This window comes from Heterodontus francisci, chromosome 38, assembly GCF_036365525.1.
Source record: "Heterodontus francisci isolate sHetFra1 chromosome 38, sHetFra1.hap1, whole genome shotgun sequence".
NCBI lineage: Eukaryota > Metazoa > Chordata > Chondrichthyes > Heterodontiformes > Heterodontidae > Heterodontus > Heterodontus francisci.
Window position 1 is genome coordinate 22,866,978 of NC_090408.1, and position 19,510 is coordinate 22,886,487.

General features: G+C 40.6%; 1 protein-coding gene across 12 annotated transcripts in view; it reads left to right on the top strand.

The window, feature by feature from the left end:
• Nucleotides 1–19,510, top strand: part of LOC137352421 (protein unc-13 homolog C-like) — a 612,014-nt gene that overhangs the window by 104,601 nt on the left and 487,903 nt on the right. For all 12 annotated transcript variants that reach the window (XM_068017812.1, XM_068017814.1, XM_068017821.1 and 9 more), the window contains one exon: nt 4,594–4,753. In XM_068017812.1, the coding sequence (XP_067873913.1) occupies nt 4,594–4,753 (160 nt within the window). The remainder of the gene's footprint in view (nt 1–4,593; nt 4,754–19,510) is intronic.

Below are 19,510 nucleotides of genomic sequence, written 5' to 3' on the forward strand. Positions count from 1 at the left end.
TCTAATGCCTGAATGCTGTGGTATTTTTTTCTAACACCTTCTCCGACAATTTGGGTGAGATCAGCCACACTTTGGGAGATCTTGCAAAAAAACAACTTAGATTTAGATAGTGCCTATCAAATCCTTGGGACCTCCCAAAATGCTTCACAGACCATGAATTACTTTTGAATTATGGTCACTGTTGTTATGTAGGTAAATGATGTAGCCAATTTGTATTTAAGGTCCCACAAACAAAATTGGAATAAATTACTTTAATCTGCTTTGGTAGAGTTAGTTGAGGGATCAATGTTGGACAGAACACCATGAGAACTCCCTACTGCTCTTTTAAATAGTGCCATGGGATGCCCTGATGTAATGAATGGTGCTGTAAAAATCTCCAACTCTCTACCTTCTCTCTTTCTCTTTTTTTCCCCTCTCTCCTGGCCTCCCTTGTGTCATTTGGTACTAATATTGCTCTACGGCTAGGCTGTCGTGTTGGGTGGATCTTACTGAAGGCAGTGTAACTGAAGAAGAGTGCCAACTACAGTACAATGTTCACTTCAAATTGTTGCAATGACAGTAATGTATTCAGCTTCAAAGACTATGTAACAGCATGTAATTGCCTGAAGCTTTGCAATATTAGATGCTACTCAAAGAATGGAATTACTGTACAGAGCAATTATTAATAGATAGGGTCATCGTAATGTAAAGTTTTATCTGCTTGCTTGTTTGTGGATGGACAATGTATATGAGTTTGATATCCATTGTAACGCAAGCGTTGGTATTTTCAGCGAGCAAAATGGACACTGTTTAATGTGGAACTGAAAAACGGTTGTGCAATGTCTTAACAGTAAAATATTTTTCAGGAAATTTTGTTGCATTAGAAGCAGAAGTTCTCCATTAAACCTCCAGAGGTCATTGCAGTATTATATTTAGTTGCATCAGTATTTGTCTTATTTCATTGATGTCAAGAAATGCTCATTTGACCTTTTGTTTAGATTTTTACCTCAACCAACGAACTGGGGCTTGACTTAGAGGATCTTTACTGTACCACTAAATAAATACTGGATTTTATTTTGTTTATGCAGCCTGCTGGCAGCTTGCCCTCGATCTCTTTGTAGGCAGCTGTCCCTCTGCTCTTAAGCATTCATTCTCCAGGTACTGTTGCTGCCCCATCTTGGTGACACCCCATCGAAACAACCTTAGCTCAGTATCTGAGCACTGTGGACTGTGGTTATGCTTATATTGACCATCGGAAAACAGCACATTTCTGCTGCTATGTAACTAACAAGTCCTTAATCGGCCTCATTAACTTTGAAGATACTTTATGCAAGAAATTTTCTTAAATTTATTCATCACTTTTTTCAAAGGTTGTAAAGTTTTCAGCAGGTGCTAAATCGCGAAAACTGCTAGTTTTGTATTCTCTGCCAGTTTCTTGCCAGTTTTGAAGTCTGCCTCCAACATCATTGTAGTTAAACAAAAGCAGAAAACAGCCCACCCCCATGAGGCTCCTGTTCAGTTAATTCAATAGTACTTGACTGACAAGGCCAGTTGGAGAGAACTAAATAGAATGGGAGAGCAGCAGAAAGTTCAGAGGTGGGTAAGCATAGAAGAAGACTGAACACACAGGATGTCATGTATTTGAGAAGGGCAAAGAAAAAAGAGAAATTAATATAGAAATTACAAAGCGAGACAGATGGAGAAGCTACCATTGAGAGAAATCATCTTTCGTGTGGTATGGGGAAGGAAGGGAAAGTGATGCTCTCTCTTGCTGGAGGGACACTCTTTTGAGGGAAAGGGAGAGAAACCCTATTGAAGGATAAGAGGCTATATTGAGCCAGAGATGGAAAGGCCAAGGGACAGTCCTAGTTTAATAATGTGGGCCATTACAAGACAGGAAATCCAAGGACAAGTTTTAAAGTTTTCCAATTAAACAAATGCAAATGTACAATTACAGTGAAGGCTATTTCACATGAAATTGCCTGAAGAATAAAAAATAGCTTCACTGTTGAAAGAATACAAACACACAAAACAGCCAGATCAATTGTTAGCTAAAGAGAAGGAAGCATGCAGCAGTGAGGAGGATTGTATATTATACTAAAAACGTTGCAATCCGAGTACAATTATGTATGTGATGGATAGTTGGGCAATAAATGATGCTCTCTTTTTGGATTGGGAGAGAGAAATTAATTTCCAGCAGGCTCATATTTTCAAACACAACTGATCTCTCCAACCTAAAGAAGATGAGGGGGGGAAATTTTATGCTCATCCCACGGTGGGTTTGGAAGTGGGGAGAGCATAAAATCGGGTGGGATGGTGGTTGGGGGGGGGTTCCGGCCAAAATTTAGACTGGGGCGGGAAAGCCTGTGAATGGCATTCCCACCTGCTGCCAATTGAAGCCCCTAACTGGGCAATTAATCCCCAATTAAGGTCCTCATTCTGCCCCCAAGGCAATTAACAATGCGCGGGGTGGCCCTTGTTACCGCATGGGAAGCACAGCATGAAAAGCTAGGCGGGCTGCTTGCTGGTTGCAGAGGGTGGTGGGATGTGTCCCTCGTTAAAAGGCAGTTCGTGCCTGAATGAGGGGCCCAGCATCGGGAAAGGTGGTGGGGGCAGGCCCACTGACAGCCAGCCCCTGCCCTTGCTAGCGACCCCCCCACCCCCCCTCTCCCGCGAGACCTCTCCCACCTGAACCTACCTGTGGCCTGGGTCCAGCGTCGCTCCTGGGCCTCTAGTACGTGCTACACTGGAAGCAGCTAGCGACTAACCTATAAGTAGTTGATGATCCCTTTAAATAGCATTGTGGGGGAGTCCTTCCTGGTGCTGAACACGGGTTCGGCCGTGCATGATTAAAAGAGGATGTTAGCTGGAGCATTGAGCTCCAAAATGGCATCACTGGCATCAAATCTGTGTTGCAAGCTCATTGACTTCAAGATCTGCCTACTCTATATACTTCTGGTCCCTCTGATCCTAATGCCTTTCCGCTGTGTGTTAACCTGCTCTTTTGAACAGGCACCCAGGACACTAGGGTGTTCTTCTGTAAGTGTGCAGATTGGGACCTGACTGCAATATTAGTCAGGGCCTTGAATGGGGGAGCATTGACAGTGTCCCCATCTGGCCAGATCTGCCAGTAGACAGAAGAACCTCAAGCAGGTAAGAATGTTCCTCCGGGCCTCATGGGGAAGGCTTAGGTCTCCCTTGCCCCCCGGTAATTTTTAAAAATTAAGTTTTCAGTCATTTGTTTTGTTAAGTACCTGACACAGACTATGTTAGAAGATATTGACCTACAAATTAGGCTGTACGTTATCCGTTTTCTCAAGCTCTATGTGACTTACTAAGACCCTAAAATGGTGGTTTGGAAGCACATGCACAATTCTGGATGGAAGTGCACCACCTGCTTTCATGGGCAGTGACAAATAAAAGGCAGCCTCTACCCATGTCTGAACCAGATGTTCGTCCCCTTGCATATGCAAATAAGGAACTTAACACCTGTTTGAGGTCTTTAATATTTGTTTGGCTTAAGACAACCAATGCCATTATTGGCTGCACTCAGGGAAATTAGCCCCTTGGAACACCTGCAACAAAGAAGGTGAGTAACCGAACTGATTGTGGAGTTGGGAGGAGCTCCTCCTGACCCCAAATTATTTGATCCTCCTGGTCACTCCTCCTCCCGAAATGCCTGATATCCAATCTCCCACCTGTCCCAATCTCTGGCTGTCCCTGCGTGTCTCCAGCCCCCAACCCAATCTCAACCCCCCAATCTCTTTGTCATCTCATTCCACCCACACCCACCCAATTCAAGACTGGACCCCCCCCCCCCCCCCCCCCCTCCCCTCCCCATCACCTCTTACCTGAATGCTGCTGTGGTTCTACCAGTGGCCTGTTTTCTGAACTGTCTTCTCCGCTCTTCAACAGTGGGCTTGAATACCATACTGTTTCCATGACAATGAGGTTCAATATCAGGTGCCTGAAACCTCACAATCTTTGTCCAAGTGATCAAAACTGGGCACTTCCAAATTTTTGATGATTATGTGTTAGGTTTTTCTAACTACTTAGTAAAAGCCTTCTCTTTAGGACATTCATTGAAGTGGGTCTTTCGAACATTAAATTAGTGAGGCATTCTTCAAATATAGTCTCATTTATTTTTGAATATTAGTCATGCTTAGTTATTTTCTGCCCTATCCCTCTTAGCTCCCTTATTCCCAGTCTTGTTTATTTCCCTTCTTATGGGAAGCAGCTACAGTTGGCATCTTCACAAGTGGCCTTTGAGTTTGGGAGTCTTGCTGTGTAGCCTACCATTTCTGATGAAGGGTCATTGACCTGAAACATTAACTCTGTTTCTGTCTCCACAGATGCTGCCAGACCTGCTGAGTATTTCCAGCATTTCTGATTTTTATTTCAGATTTCCAACATCTGCAGTATTTTGCTTTTATTTTAGCCTACCATCATGTTGTCCAATGCACTTGCACAGATCAGGAAGTAGTACTGATGTCTGTAGAAATTACTGTTGGGATTCCAGTGACATTTCTGAGTGCAGTGCAGGAATTGAAACTATTTTCAAGGCTGTAGTTATGGCTAAGTTTCACATTCACTCTTTTAATTATTTCATTACAGCACTCACAGACAGCGCTTGTGAAGACTTATATTATGACCATCAAAACAGTCCCAATAATTCATCAATAAAAGCTGGAAATGGACAGTTGAAGCAACATTCTGGGTTAATTGACTTGTACTCCAAAACTAAAGAGAGGCTGTTACCAGGGAAAGAATTAAGGTAGAATAACCATTCACTTTCAAAATGTATATTTTTGATTCTAATTATATGAAAACTGATAACTTTCATATTTTTCAAAGTTTGTCATTGATTGTCTGATATTCTCAAAATACCTGCCCCTAAATGTGAATGCTTCATTATATTGATAATTGACCTTGGAGCTGTTTTTATTTTCACATTCAGTTTCTTTAAATGATTTGTCTGGGATTCTGCCAACAGTTAAACAAGCTGCCTGTAAACTGGTGGAAGCTACATTTATATGTCTGTTAAACTGAAGCTATAGGAGTCTGCTTTGGGGATGCTCAATGACATTACTTCTTGTTTCCTGCCAAGCAGAAAATGTTTATTTTAGAAAGAATTCTACTTTATCTCCATTTTCTTCCTGTCGGCTGTGGGTCCGATTGATCCAATCCCATTGTGGGCCCAAAGAGCTGCCAGGCCCCAGTATAAATACAGCCTGTGCTCAAGACTCAGTATGGCCCTAAGAATGTGTCTGGAGCACCTGGGTAGCACTCCAGATGCACAACAGTCATTCCTAATGGGCACTGAAGGGGAGTTTAAAATTGGATCGAGGTGGCCTCGCTCCTTCTTTTAGGACAGCCTTTCTTATTTGCCCTGGCGATTTTGGCTCATAGGCAAATTCTTGCAAGGAGAGCCAAGGAACCCAAAAACCACTTGCTGCTTCACAAGCATTGAACAGCCCTTTACTAGCTGCTGGGGCACACCATTCTAGGTACATTCTAGGTACCACACTCATGGTACTCCAAGAGCATCACGCTCGATGCAGTGGGAGAGCCAGAAAAATACATCAATGAGCTGACCTTTCATTGCACCTAAGGAAATTCCACCTCTGATGTAGTCGGAATTTTCAAAGGGAGGGCATGAGGGGGGAAATGGGGAACCTGCTCACTTCCAATTAATAGCCCATTAAGCTCCTTGAGCTTGTTAACGGGCCTAGCAGGGACAAACCCGAATAGTCCTCATTGCACAGCTATCGGGCTCATTGTGGAGAGCTGCAAAGTATTTTTTTGTGGAACGGAAACATTTTTATCACTAGGTTTTTCGATGTGAGGTCGGGTGCTGTACCATTTGCCTGGATGTTTGGTCGATTCTCTGTGTGCGAAGGCTTCTGCCATGCATTAAGTGATTGCAGAAGTGTGAATAGCTCATTCTTGTTTGTATAATTGCATAGGTTGTTCGATAAAGACGTGATGTAAAGGTTTTGTTGGTGGCTATTATCATTGGATGGTGGTCAAGGGGACCCTGTGATAGGGTGTCTCAGATGGATGTAGTGGTGGCGAATCGTGAGTCCATGTGTGTCTCTGGAAGTTGTATAACTGAAATCAGAGCCTGATGATCTCTTTCACAGCCCGTACGTTTAAAAAGGGCCACCTCCTCTTCGACCATCTACGTACAGCTTCCCCTTTCTGCATTCTTTGCTCCATTTCCTGGTCATGTTGCAGACCAAGATGCACTGAAACCACAGCCCCCATACCTAGGTCAGATATTCCTATTTTCTCACTGACTATAAGTGCACACTCCAGAAACACTCAACAGTACTTCCACCAACTCAGTCTAAGCTAAAGTAATTCAAAATAACCCTTCCTGCAAGTTGTGCGCCTGGATCAGTGATCCAGGGCCCATCTTGCAGCTCAGTGCTGGATCTTTGTAGAGTGCCGTGTCAATTCGTTCAGTGGATCTGCGTGGTCCAAATGAGGAAGTCTGGCATCACATCAGGCAGTAGGGCTGTGTGGCATCACGATATCACCAGATTAGGTGCTTCCAGTGCGTGCAAGGGACGCCTGCGCAGGCTCCCTTCTCGAGGATGTGCCAGAAGCAGCTGGTGGCACAGCACGCACCACCAGGAGGGCGCAAGGAGGTAGCATCACCTCCAGTAGTGCTATGAAAACTAAATTTGCGCTCATAGTTTCAGTTATTGCAATCAAAAGCGAATGGAAATCATGTCAAAAATATCACTAGCATTCGGATGCTGGTGAGCATTTCTGGTGTATAAGGGGCTGTAAAGATTGCAGTCCAATTTAGTCTTGTTGACTGGCACCACTGTAAAGCAGATGTTGGTTCTAAACAGCATCAACTTGCTAATTTCTGAATAACGTATAGTGTGTTACTATTCAGTAAGTCATCTCAATGAATACACTATAGCAAGCAGTTATTAGTGTTGCTGCAAGAGTTAATGGTGAAGATACTTGAAGGGAGTAAGAGATCTTCATCATGTTCAGCAGTCGTTAACAAGAATTTGCAAGACTCGGTCGTAAACTGCAGCTGGAGTTGATGTGTGAGGAAGGAAGAGAGGACAGTAGTAAAGACGACAGCTGTTTAGATCAGAATATTCTTGAGAGAAACTGCCAAGTTTTTTAATTGGATCTTTCAGCCAGAGGCAGGTGTCTGGTTGTTGACAGACAAACTGGTTTGATGGCAGCTTTTGAAGTTGGTGAACCGTGCTGCCAAGTAAGAATCAGATTGGGTTTTGTGCTAAGGAGCTGTGCTGCCGACCAGGAATGATTTGTTTTTTTGTGTTCTGTAGAACTGCATTGCCCAGGAATGATTTGTTTCTGAGCTGGGGAGTTGTTTTTCCAAATGGGAATGATATTGTTTAGTACTGGGGTGTTGTGTAGACAAGCAGGAATTATTGTATTGTTGTGCCTGAAAGCACTGATGTCAAATGGGAATGATTTGTGTATTGTGCTGAGGAGTTGTTTCCAGTGACAGAATTAAAGTATACTTATTAAAATGAAAAATAAAGTTGAAAACAGCTGCAAGAAAATGAGGCAGGATTGTAGAGCAGAATAGAACATTAATTATGGACAGTATTGGCCAGTTGTGTGCCTTTCAGCGTCAAATAACCTTAATTAGCCAATGTTTGCAATTATTTATGCTCCACAAACATTATTGGGTAATACAGAAGCTATTAAAAAAAACTATGCTGTCGGAGATGTGCTAAAATAAGGGAGAGTGATCATTATTGCTGTGTGAACCTAGAGTGATGCTATTTGAACACCGAGCCATCAAATCTGATGACCCTTGCTGGAAGTGTGTGGTAATCAGGAGCAAGAACTTTTTTTTCCTCCCCCTATCACTCTTCTCTGACCCAGAGGAAATGAGGTAAAATGTAGGAGCAGGACGGCTTGTGGATATTTCGCTATAGTTAGACTGTTTTCTGCACCCTTCGGCTCAAATAATGTTGGGCCATAACTTGTTAGAAGTGCGAGCTGATAATGCGATGTAGCGAGGACAACAAGGCATCTAAGACCTCGGTGAATGGTGGGACCAACAGTGCATCTCCTCAACCAACGAAATTTAAAGATTGAGAAAGAAACAGAGTAATGTTTAAGAAGGAGGGTGAATTAGAGTGGTGAATTCATCACAACAGGTACAGAAAAGAGAAGGGAAAGAAAGATTGAATTAAGAGCGGGAATAAAGGCAAAGAAAAATAATTTAAAAATCTGACATTTTTACATCTCAAACAAGAATTTACCACCAAAGAGAATTGTTTAATTGTTAGCTTGTTTAACAAAGAAGTTAATTGGCATTGCATTAACAATTCTCATGTTCATTAAAAAAAAAGATACTTATGCTGTTAATTAGTTTAATAGGCAATTAATGTGCAAATTGAGCAAGTTCTTAAAAATAATGGGCGAGATGCCATTTGAGTGAAGCGAATGGTAGAGCAGTGTAAATCAACAGCAAATTCTGGAGATTCACAGATCACAGCATATATCTTGATCCCCTAAACCTGCTGGCTGATTTGCACGTTAACAGCAGCGTGCGTCGTTAACATGCCATTATTTTTTCCAGCAAGGTCTGGCCCATCATTTTGTGTTCTAGTTTTTGACTGAAATACTATTTTTTATTTTCTGTGCAAATACTTAAAATGGTGCTTTGCAATACTTCATTCTGCATTTCATAAGCGAAAGTAAGCTTTTAGAAACAAGAACATAATAAAGTTCAGGACCAGTAAAGACCATTTAGATCCATCTGGCTGGTCCTAGAGTTTAAATGGAAAATAAAAACAGAAAATACTCAGCAGGTCTGGCAGCATCTGAGGAGAGAGAAGCAGTTAACATTTCAGGACAATGACCGTTTATCAGAATGGAAAACACAGTTCACCATATATATCCTTCAATTGATTTTTCTTGCCAAATGCATGTCCGCTCTCCCTTACATTATCAATGTTATCAATCTTGATTGTCTCCCTGGGCAATCTATTCCAAACATTCAACACCTGTGTGCAATAGTAATGTCCAAAAAGCCCATTTACGTTGTCCTTTCTGAACTTCATCCATGCCTATCTGCTGTCATTTCTCAGGGTTCAACTTATTAATAGCATTATGGGTCTTGTATACTTCAGTAAGTTTCCTTCTCAGCCTTCTGATCTCTTGTGTAAACTAACTGGTTTCTGTATTCTCTTCAATATTGTACCAATAGGTTCTGAATTTATATTTGCATGTTTAAGCACTTATTGTTTACATCACATTTTTGAATACATTTTGTAGGATTTCCACCATCTGCAGTATCAATCATTACTAATTCTGAAAGTTTCAGTATAGTTGACACCATATTTTATTTTTGATCCTTCTTGTGTGAATTCGTATAGGAGGTAATTTTCCATTGTTAGTGACATGCTTAAGTGGTGATTCGTCATAGAGTGTATCCTGAGAGTGTCATTAACTAATCTCAAGCTTAGCATTTAGCTGATCAGAATGCTGTGTTTTAAGTGATATCCTGAGGTACCTTGTGTAGTCAATTAGTAAATCAAACAATCTATGAACAAAAGACTAAGCCTAGAAAATCCATGGCGTTAGTTACCCTGCTTTTGCATAATGGAAATGGGTTGTGCCACTGTGGAGCTTCCTTTAGGTCCTCTTCAGATGAGTGAGGGGAGAAACCAGCACACTCCCCTCTTCAGCAAATGGAAAGTTTCAGTTGTCTTAGTGACTTGAAAATATAACCTACTGTTCCCATTGCACAGTGATGCATAGTGTTCCTCCTGGTCAATGATGTTGCTGCATTGGTTTGGAAGCAAAGATACCCTACATGGCCGATCTCTACTGAGTTGAAGGATTTCCCTCTTAACTGTTTAGGCTTGATTTTATCAATGTGTTTGGCTTTGAGTAGAGAATGGAGAAGTCCTTTGATTGAAAAGCATTTCTCCTAGACCTTCCGACCTTTTTAAGTTTTCCTATCCATATGACAAAGCAGAAATTACTTTTTTTGTAAGGTTCCCGATGAAGTGTTTAAATTTTTAAATTTTGTTTTTGAAGATTCTGGCATTTTCCCCATTGTATTGCTTTATGTAAGGGGACAAATTGAAGTGATTGATGACTTTAATTCCTTATAGGGACTAAACCAAATCAGGAGTACATCCCTATGAATCTCCTTTAATTAAGTTCAAACCAGACCAATTCTTCTAGACACTTATTTGGGTCCAAAGAATTGAATTAGCTTTCCATCAAAGAAAGAAAACTAACAGAATATTACCATCTTTCGGATAGCCTATTTTAAAAAATAATTATGGCTAAGTCCTAAATATCCCAGATGCAAGGGTTTGGGAAACTCTTCAATACGTATCTCTCCACTTAAAGAGACATAGAGAGGGGGTTCTTGTAGTTGTATACAGAACGCTACATGAGCTGATTTATTAACTTTTATATATTTATTAAAGAATTGAACATACACCTTAAGTGGATAAATATATCACTATCAAATATTACTAAGAGATGTAACACATAACCTTATTTCTAACATAGAATCCAAAAGTTTAACCTTGCTAATGTTACAGCAAAGTATCTTAGAATATCCATCAAAATTAAAAGCAAACCTTTACCTTAAATTCCTCAAGTAAGCTATAGAGTAAGCAGTATTGTTGAGGAATTCAGCACTTCTAATTTTTGCTTCAGATACCCTCATGTTTATACTGTTTCTGAGGTATCATCTGATCTTTTAGCATATAGGTGACACCTTTCTGTGTGTGTTTTTCTTGCTTTTGAAATTCATATTTGGTAGTATCATTAACTAACATCTCCACTTAATGTTTTGCTGGAATTCCCCTGCTTTTGAAGTTGTGAGCATTTATCTGGTCAAAATGTTTATAATTGTGTTTACTTGACCTCTTGTTCCTGTAAGTACTATTCCATTTATTGTTTTATTATCTATAATTGTATTTTTATGGTACCTTGTAACAACATTTTGAGTTGAGGTGTCTACATCACCAACCAACAATCAATTAAGTTTATTGCTACCTCTTACTGATGTCACACAGGATATTTCAATGTGTGTTTATCCTCCAAGTCCCTGGCAACAGAAACGCTGAAATGGATTTTCCAACTTAAAAGGTGTTTCTGGTTCACATTCTATTGTAACAAGGACCTTGAAAGACCTTGGAATTTTTAACTCTACCTTCTTAAAGGGGAATGTCAGTGAGTCTTGAAAACTGACCATTTATTCAATCGCTAATTTTAAAAGGTATAATATATTAACTATATTCTAAATTCTGCCGAATTACGTCTATTATACCTATATTCCATCACAAAATTTCCCAACCCATTTGTATGAGGCTGAATATTGAAAAGGTTGCAAAGTTCCTCTGGTATATTAACACACAATTGAAACTTGTTGATGGAGTCATGCATGTTAGAGTGATGGAAAATCAGTAATGGAAGCTGTCATTGAAACAGGGTAACAGGCTACCTTCTCATCAGGTTATGAATTTGTTCAGGTATGGCATCTATAGATTAAAAAAAAAACAGATTTAAATTTAGGAGAGTAATTCCTCGACACATATCTGTGGAAGTGATGGTGAGGGTATTGGGTGATCTCTGTTGTCATATTGAGCATGAGAGATACGAGTAATGGAATATGTCCAGTATTTGATGTAATTGTGCACTCCTACATTGTAACACCCTACATATTGTGGTGCTAGTACTAGGAAAAAAGGAGCTCAGATATTGATGGCAAGACTAAAGCCTGGCTACCCGACCCACACCCGACGACATGTGCCGAGTTCGGGTGGGGTCGGTTCTATATTCTGTGTCTAGCATTCGGGCTCGGGTCGGGCTGGACTGTACTGGCTCCGTGTTTTATATTATTAAACTCATTGCGATATTCGGGCCGGGTCGGGCATGAAAAATAATTAAAGGACTCGGGCTCCAGTCGGGTTCGGTTTGGCTGTGGTCAGGTTGGGCCCGGGTCGGGTTTTCATTTTATACCCGAGCAGGCCTTTAGGCAAGATTAGGATAGACACATTTGGGAGATTTTACAATATATGGGAACCCATGAATTCCTTCAAATGAAATACTGCACCAAGCTGAGAATTCTTTGGAGGTGGCTGCACAACATTTAAACATCCTTAGTGTGGCATCCTTTACTGTTGATAGATTTTGTGACATGTTACACAAGTGTTTGAATGCTCATGTGGGTGATAATGGTGTCCAGCATTCTGAAAATGCCTCATTTTTCAGCTGTCAGCTCCTGCTGCTCCTGCTGCTGCCTTCCAGTCCTGAATTCACTGTAAGTTACCAGCTCATGAAAACAGGACACCTCCAATCTCAATAATGTAGTGTGAGCCATTTCTGGCCAAGCTTTTAATGAGTAAATAAAGGATTTGTCCAAAAATATTATTTGTATAAACATGCAATAAAGCAGTTTGCTACAAGTGTGAAAAGTGTTTCAGTAATGCTCAGACAGACTTGCCAAATTTAAGCACATCATTCATGTGTGCACCTGCTCTAACACACTTTCCGAACCATTCCTGTACTAGAAATGATAACTCCAAGGAATAAAAAATTTAAATAGAAGAGGAATTAAAATTAATGACAAAAGGGAAATAGAAATGACTATGGGAAAACCAAAAAGTGAAAAGTGGTAAATTGATACAACTTTTAAAGTTATTTAATGGGTTAAGACACTGCACAGTATTACGTAGCATTTACATCACAGAAATGGGCCATTCAGTCTAATGGGTCAGTGCTGGTATTTATGCTTCAGACAAGCCTCTACCCACCCTTCTTCATCTAACTCATCAACATATCTTCCTATTCCTTTTGTAACACTTACGGTTTGCAACTACAGATACATTTATTGTGTTTGACCAAGTCCAGATACACACAGCGGGCTGGATTTTATGGGTCCCCCCTTAGGCGGGGGGAGTTGCCATAGAATTGCGACAGGAGGTGGGGGCAAAGGGTCTGTCGCTTCCCTGTTGCCAAGTGATTTTTCCGGGCGCAGGATAGGCTGATGACGGCCTTCCCGCCCAGAAGCCAATTGAGGCCCTTAAGTGGTTTATTAATGCCACTTAAGGGCCTCTCTCCAACCCACCCCCCCTCCCCGCCGCTGGGATTTAACCTTGTAATATGAGGCATCCTCCCTGCGGGCTTGGGTGGTGCTCCCTCCTTCATGGGGCCCCCGCCTGCAAAGTCTCTACCTCCATGGGCCCTCTTACCCCTTGACTTCATGCTCACCCCCCTAGCCCCTCGCCGGGGAATCCCGGACTGGCCCCGGCGATCCCACCTCACTTACCTGAGGTCCGGGGCTCCAGCGCTGGGCCTGGGTCCAAGACCTCTGCAGTACCGGTTGTGGCCACCACTACCAGTGGCGCTGCCAATACTGCTGAGCTGCTGGCCTTGTGGTTGGCTGTCAGCTCTTGGAGGCGGGATCCCTGTCTTTAATGCGACAGAGATCCCGGCACCAGGCACCTAAATGCCTGAACAATGGAAGATAGCGTCGGGGGACTCGAAAAGGAACCCCACCTTTTTGACCCGGCGCTGGGAGTCCTGCTGACACCACAAAATCCAGTCCAGTATTTTTAAGCAGTAAGCATATAAATAAACAAATGGTATTACCCTGATTTCCCCTTGTAGAAATGTAAACTCCAATGTTCCTTTTTGAATCTAACTCTCTTTACAACTTGCTAAAGAAAGTTATCTCCTATCCTTCAAAACCTGTGGTTAACAAAAATCTATCAATCTCAGGTTTAAAATTAAGAATTTATCAGATTTAATTGCCATTTGCGGAAGAGACTTCCAAACTTCTACCAACCTTTGTACAAGTGTTTCCTAATTGCACTCCTGAAAGGTCCGGCTCTAATTTTTTGACTACGCCCCATTGCCCTGGACTCCTCAACCAGCAGGAATAGTTTCTCTCTCTCTACCCTACCTGTTTCCCTTAATATCTTGAAAACTTCAGTCAAATCACCCCTTAACCTTCTAAATTCCAACCCTAGTTTGTGCAATTTCTCCTTGTAATTTAACCCTTGGAGTCCAGGTATCATTCTGGTAAATCTACACCGCACTCCATCCAAGGCCAATATATCCTTCCTAAGGTTTGGTGCCCAGAACTGCTCACAGTATTCCAGGTATGGTCTAACCAGGGCTTTGTGTAGCTGAAGCATGGCTTCTACCCCCTTGTATTGTAGACCTCCAGATATAAAGACCAGCATTCCATTAGCCTTTTTGATTATTTTCTGTACTTGTCCGTGGAATTCCCATAGCTGTCCCAGCCACCGTCTGATAACATCGAAAGCATTCAAAATTAAGCTTATAAAGTTCCCAGCGGTTCAGCAGAATCATACAATCATACTGGGGGTGGGTGGTAGGTGGGGAGTGGGGGTGGGGGTTGGTTTAGAATTCGGTTGCACCTTGAGGCTGATTTGCTGTGGCACTTTGAGGCCAGTTTGTGCAGCAACTCCTCTCAAGTTTTGTGACCTGGAAATATAGCTTTTGTATTAAAGCATATTCGGAATCTAGGGATATCTCACTTTCAAGAGGGCTATTTTGAAAATGATGTAAAAAAAACATGCTATAGGTTGTCCTGAAATGGCACCGACCTTCCTCTATTTGTAGATGCTATCCAACATGCCTAGTGTTTCCAGCATTTTCTGTTTTGATTTCCGATTTCCAGCATTTTCAGTATGTTTCTGTGCTGAAAGAGTAGTTTTTGTTCAGAAAAAAATGTACATTCTAATATAAAAGCAAAATACTGCAGATGCTGGAAATCTGAAATAAAAACAAGAAATGCTGGAAATACTCAGCAGGTCTGGCAGCATCTGTAGACAGAGAAGCAGAGTTAACGTTTCAGGTTAGTGACCTTTCATCAGAACCTGAAACGTTAACTCTGCTTCTCTCTCCACAGATGCTGCCAGACCTGCTGAGTATTTCCAGCATTTCTATTTTATATTATAATGTACATTCTAAACTGTTGAAGTTAAGTCTCTGCACTGCTTAACTGTTCACTGTAATAGCTGCCACTTCACAGCTAGTCATTTAGTCTAACGTTCACGCAGCAAAGCAAAACAGCTAGGTGTTAAGTGGCAACTAAATGTTAAATAACAGGTCACCAATGCCTAGATAGCTCAATACCTGTTGCTCCAAACAGAAGTGGTGTCAATTGATGCAAATCTTCTAAACTTTGTATTGAATTGAATCTTGGTAAACCTCATGCATTACACTAAAGAGTTTGCATCAATGTGAAGCTGAAGCCACATAAGGAAGAACTTGTTTATTAATGCAGTAGTAGCATGATACTACCATGATCCTAATACACTGGGGTTTGATTTACTGAAAATGAGAAACTGGGAAGAAGTATTTAAAAGTGCTTGATAAAAAGTATGAATTTCAATTCATACATGTGTATTGAAGAAGGATGCAGTTTAGTGTTCTTGTGTGCGTTCAGGCCTTGTAAGGGGAAAATATGTGCCACCAACATATCATTTTGCCATATTGCATGACATTTTGTTCTACTTTTATTTGCATTATTGGCTTTTTCAATATTGGTAAATCCTTGCTAGGATGTTCCATGTGGGAACCAATTAAAATACATAATTTAGTGAAGATATGGGAAACTATTTTCAATTTCTCTGACTCATTCCCATTGTACAAACTTTTTTCTTCAGGCATACCATAAGAATGTTCCAAATTACTTTACCTCCGAAGGATTACTTTTGAAGTCAATGTTATTTAGGCAAAAACAATTTTGTAATGCAAGCATTTCTATAGCACTTTGGAGCTTGCACTTGAGCTGTGTATTGACATATTATTGTTACAGCAATGCTAAAACTGATTTACATCAGGTTAGATTACCAATAATGGTACTTTAAATTTACAAGCTACAAGTTCAACAGTTTCCTGGCTATTAAGGCTGTAAGTAAAATAAGATGAGGCAGTGTGCAGTTGAGTTCCTGGCAGGCTTGAGTCTGTAACTGAAAACTGTCTGTAATTCAACACTAATTCACATTAAATTGGCATCCTCTCTTAGGAAAGCCATAAAAGGTGGTTGAATTAGACAATGGAAATGATCTGCTGGCATACCAGAAGGTGTTCTCTGAACTGGGATCATAGCATTTTGTTTACCATAGCACATTGATAAATCCATATTGTACCAGACTAACGACCTAGACCAGCAGGGGAGTTATCCCTGGTGTCTAGGCCAATATTTATCCCTCAATCCACGTGAAAAACCCACAGATTATCTGGTCATTACCACATTGCTGTTTGTGGGAATTTGCTTTGCACAAATTGGCTGCCACGTTTCCTACATTGTAACAATGACTACAGTTCAAAAGTACAGGATGTAGGCATCATTGGCAAGAGCAACATTTATTGTCCACCCTTAGTGGTGGTGGGTGAGCCTTCATCTTGAACCACTGTAGTTTATGTGGTGTAGGTATCCCACAATGATGTTAGATAGGGAATTCCAGGCTATTGACCCCACAACAATGAAGGAACAGTGATACATGTCGAAGTCATGATGGTGTATGACTTGGAGGAGAACTTAGAGTTGATGATGGGAAAACTTCAGCATTTTTCTTAATCGTCCATAGATCAGCTAATACTGCTACTAAGAACGTAAATTCAGTTTGTAATATTTAACCTTGCTCTCTATGCACTAACCCCCAGATGATACAGTTTATTCAGGCGCAGAAGAAGAAAATCTGCTGCACTATCTGAGAAAACGTTCTGATTTAGAGCCTGGTATTTTGTCTCATAGGTATAAGAGTTGGATAAACCTTCTCATGTATAAAATGTGCAACTGTTGTGCAGTACAATTAGGAGTGTTGGCTTTTAAGCAGCGTCATACCAAATTTTTTTTTAGCGCTTCTGCACTTCATTTGATTTAAAATTTGAAGTATTCTGATTTTTATTAGTTGATCTCCCATGGCATTGCACATATTTAATATGTATGGAAACCTGCACAAGAGGGCGCAACAAGCACAGTGACTGTAATAACTTATATGGTTTTTTTAAAAGTCAAAGCACAACATACCTAAGACAGCAAAGGCTGTCTTTTTTTATAAACCAAATATAGCTACATGCTACCCTATACAAAGCCATGTTTACAAGTTGTTAGTTCTAACATTCAGATCTATGATATGGGTCTGAGAGACTATATCCGTTATAACCAGGCAACATCTTTGTTTTATTTATTAACATCTTTGCACTATTGTCTTTTATCATTGTGTATCAAATCTATATGATATAAGTATAATATTCTTTGAACTGCCCTGCTGCTGTGCTGTTCGGTTCTCCTGATGCTATGTCTGAGATGGTGATTTGTGCAGGTTTCATATTTCTTGCATCTTCTCTTCGGAGTCCTTTTAGTTCCAAAATGGTACTTAGGAGCCACCAGTAATCTGACGTGTCAATCTAGTTTTATGTAGAGGCCCATTTATCAAAACAGGATCCTATAGACCTCACATAAGCAGTTTAGAAGAAATGAACTGCAGATTCCAAGGGTCTCTTTAATATTTCAATTTTACTGCACTGGAAATTTAATTTAGCAACTTTAATTGAAGTATCATGTAGATCATAGCATTCTTAAAAAAATTGCAAAGAAATAAATGAAAATATGAAATTTCTCCAAGTAGTATCACAAGTTTGCATTGTCGAAAAGACTGCTTGCATCACCAGTTGAAAAATGTGTTTAATTGAAGATGAGTCTGCTGAGATTTCTGTGATGAATTTGATTAAAAAGTTAAAATAAAACATCTTTTAACCTTTTATGCAGCAATTGTATGCATTAATTGTATGACACGAGGTGAGGTGTTCCCAGCAGGTTGGCTATAATGTGTTTCTAGTATGGAGCTTAGAGAGTAAGGAAAATGAAAATTGTTGTTGAATTCTTGGAGAATTCAGGTAAAGGGAATTAGATTTCTCTCTGGCCAAAAAGTTCTATAATTATTTGACTTGCACAATTTGCTCACTAGATTAAACATAAATTTGTGCTACACCCCAACAATCCATTTGAAATGGCACGTAATAAACTCATGAAATTTTAGGACAATAATAACTGGAAAAATATAAACAGAAATATGAATCACCATCATTTTGATGGAAGTACAAATATATTGCAACAAGCCTGTAATGGCCCATTTGCCCCGGGTACAATTTCTTCAGCAGGAATACTCTCCATTGTAGTTTTTAGTGATAGCCCTAGTCTTGCCAAAGTTTTCATTGGTTTCATTATCTCATATCCCTTTGGTATTGACGTAATGTATCACTCTCCCTCAAGTAGTAAGTTATAAATGAGCTTTCCATCTGATCTTTCACAAGTAAGTGGAAAAACAGCTGAACTGAAGCAAGTTTCCCCTTTTCAGCTAGTAATGTCCCCACTTAAAATAGGCAGTTCTTTATCTATTTGAATTAATGTAGATTTCAAAGTTGTTAGTTATTTCAGGCAGAAACAATTGTGCTCGCTTACTACTTTGCACCTCCTTGAGGTGCATTGAATACAAAAACAAACATAGGTAAATAACAAAAAAGCAAAATACTGCAGATGCTGGAAATCTGAAATAAAAACAAGAAATGCTGGAAGTACTCAGAAGGTCTGGCAGCATCTGTGGAGAGAGAAGCAGAGTTAACGTTTCAGGTCTGTGACCCTTCAGAACTGGACAAATATTAGAAATTAAAAAGATTTTAAGCAATTAAAGCAGGAGGTGGGGCAAGAGATAACAAAAGAGGTGTTGATAGGACAAGGTCACAGAGAATAACTGACCAGCAGGTCACGGAGCAAAGGCAAACGGTCCGTTAATGGTGTGCTGAAAGACAAAGCGTTAGTACAGAGAGGGTGTGAATAGACTGTAAAGCACAAAGCACTCCAAGCACAAACATTAAACTTAAAAAAAAAACAGTAACAGTGGGTAGGCAAAGTAGAAACAAACTAAACACACTAAAAAACCTAAAATAAAATAACGAAATAAAAAAGACCTAAAATAAAATAACCAAATAAAAAATAACTAAACATAAAAAGGGGGGGCCCCATCATGCTCTGAAATTATTGAATTTAATGTTCAGTCTGGCAGGCTGTAGTGTGCCTAATTGGTAAATGAGATGCGGTTCCTCGAGCTTGCGTTGATGTTCACTGGAACACTGCAGCAATCCCAGGATAGATATGTGAGTATGCGAGCAGGGGTCGGGTGTTGAAATGGCCAGCAACCAGAAGCTCGGGGTCATGCTTACGGACTGAGTGGAGGTGTTCCGCAAAGCGGTCACCCAGTCTGCGTTTGGTCTCCCCAATGTAGAGGAGACCACATTATGAGCAGCGAATACAGTATACTACATTGAAAGAAGTACAAGTAAATCGCTGCTTCACCTGAAAGGAGTGTTTGGGGCCTGGGATAGTGAGGAGAGAGGAGGTAAATGGGCAGGTATTACACCTCCTGCAATTGCATAGGAAGGTACTGTGGGAAGGGGATGAGGTGGTGGGGGTAATGGAGGAGTGGACGAGGGTGTCCCGGAGGGAATGATC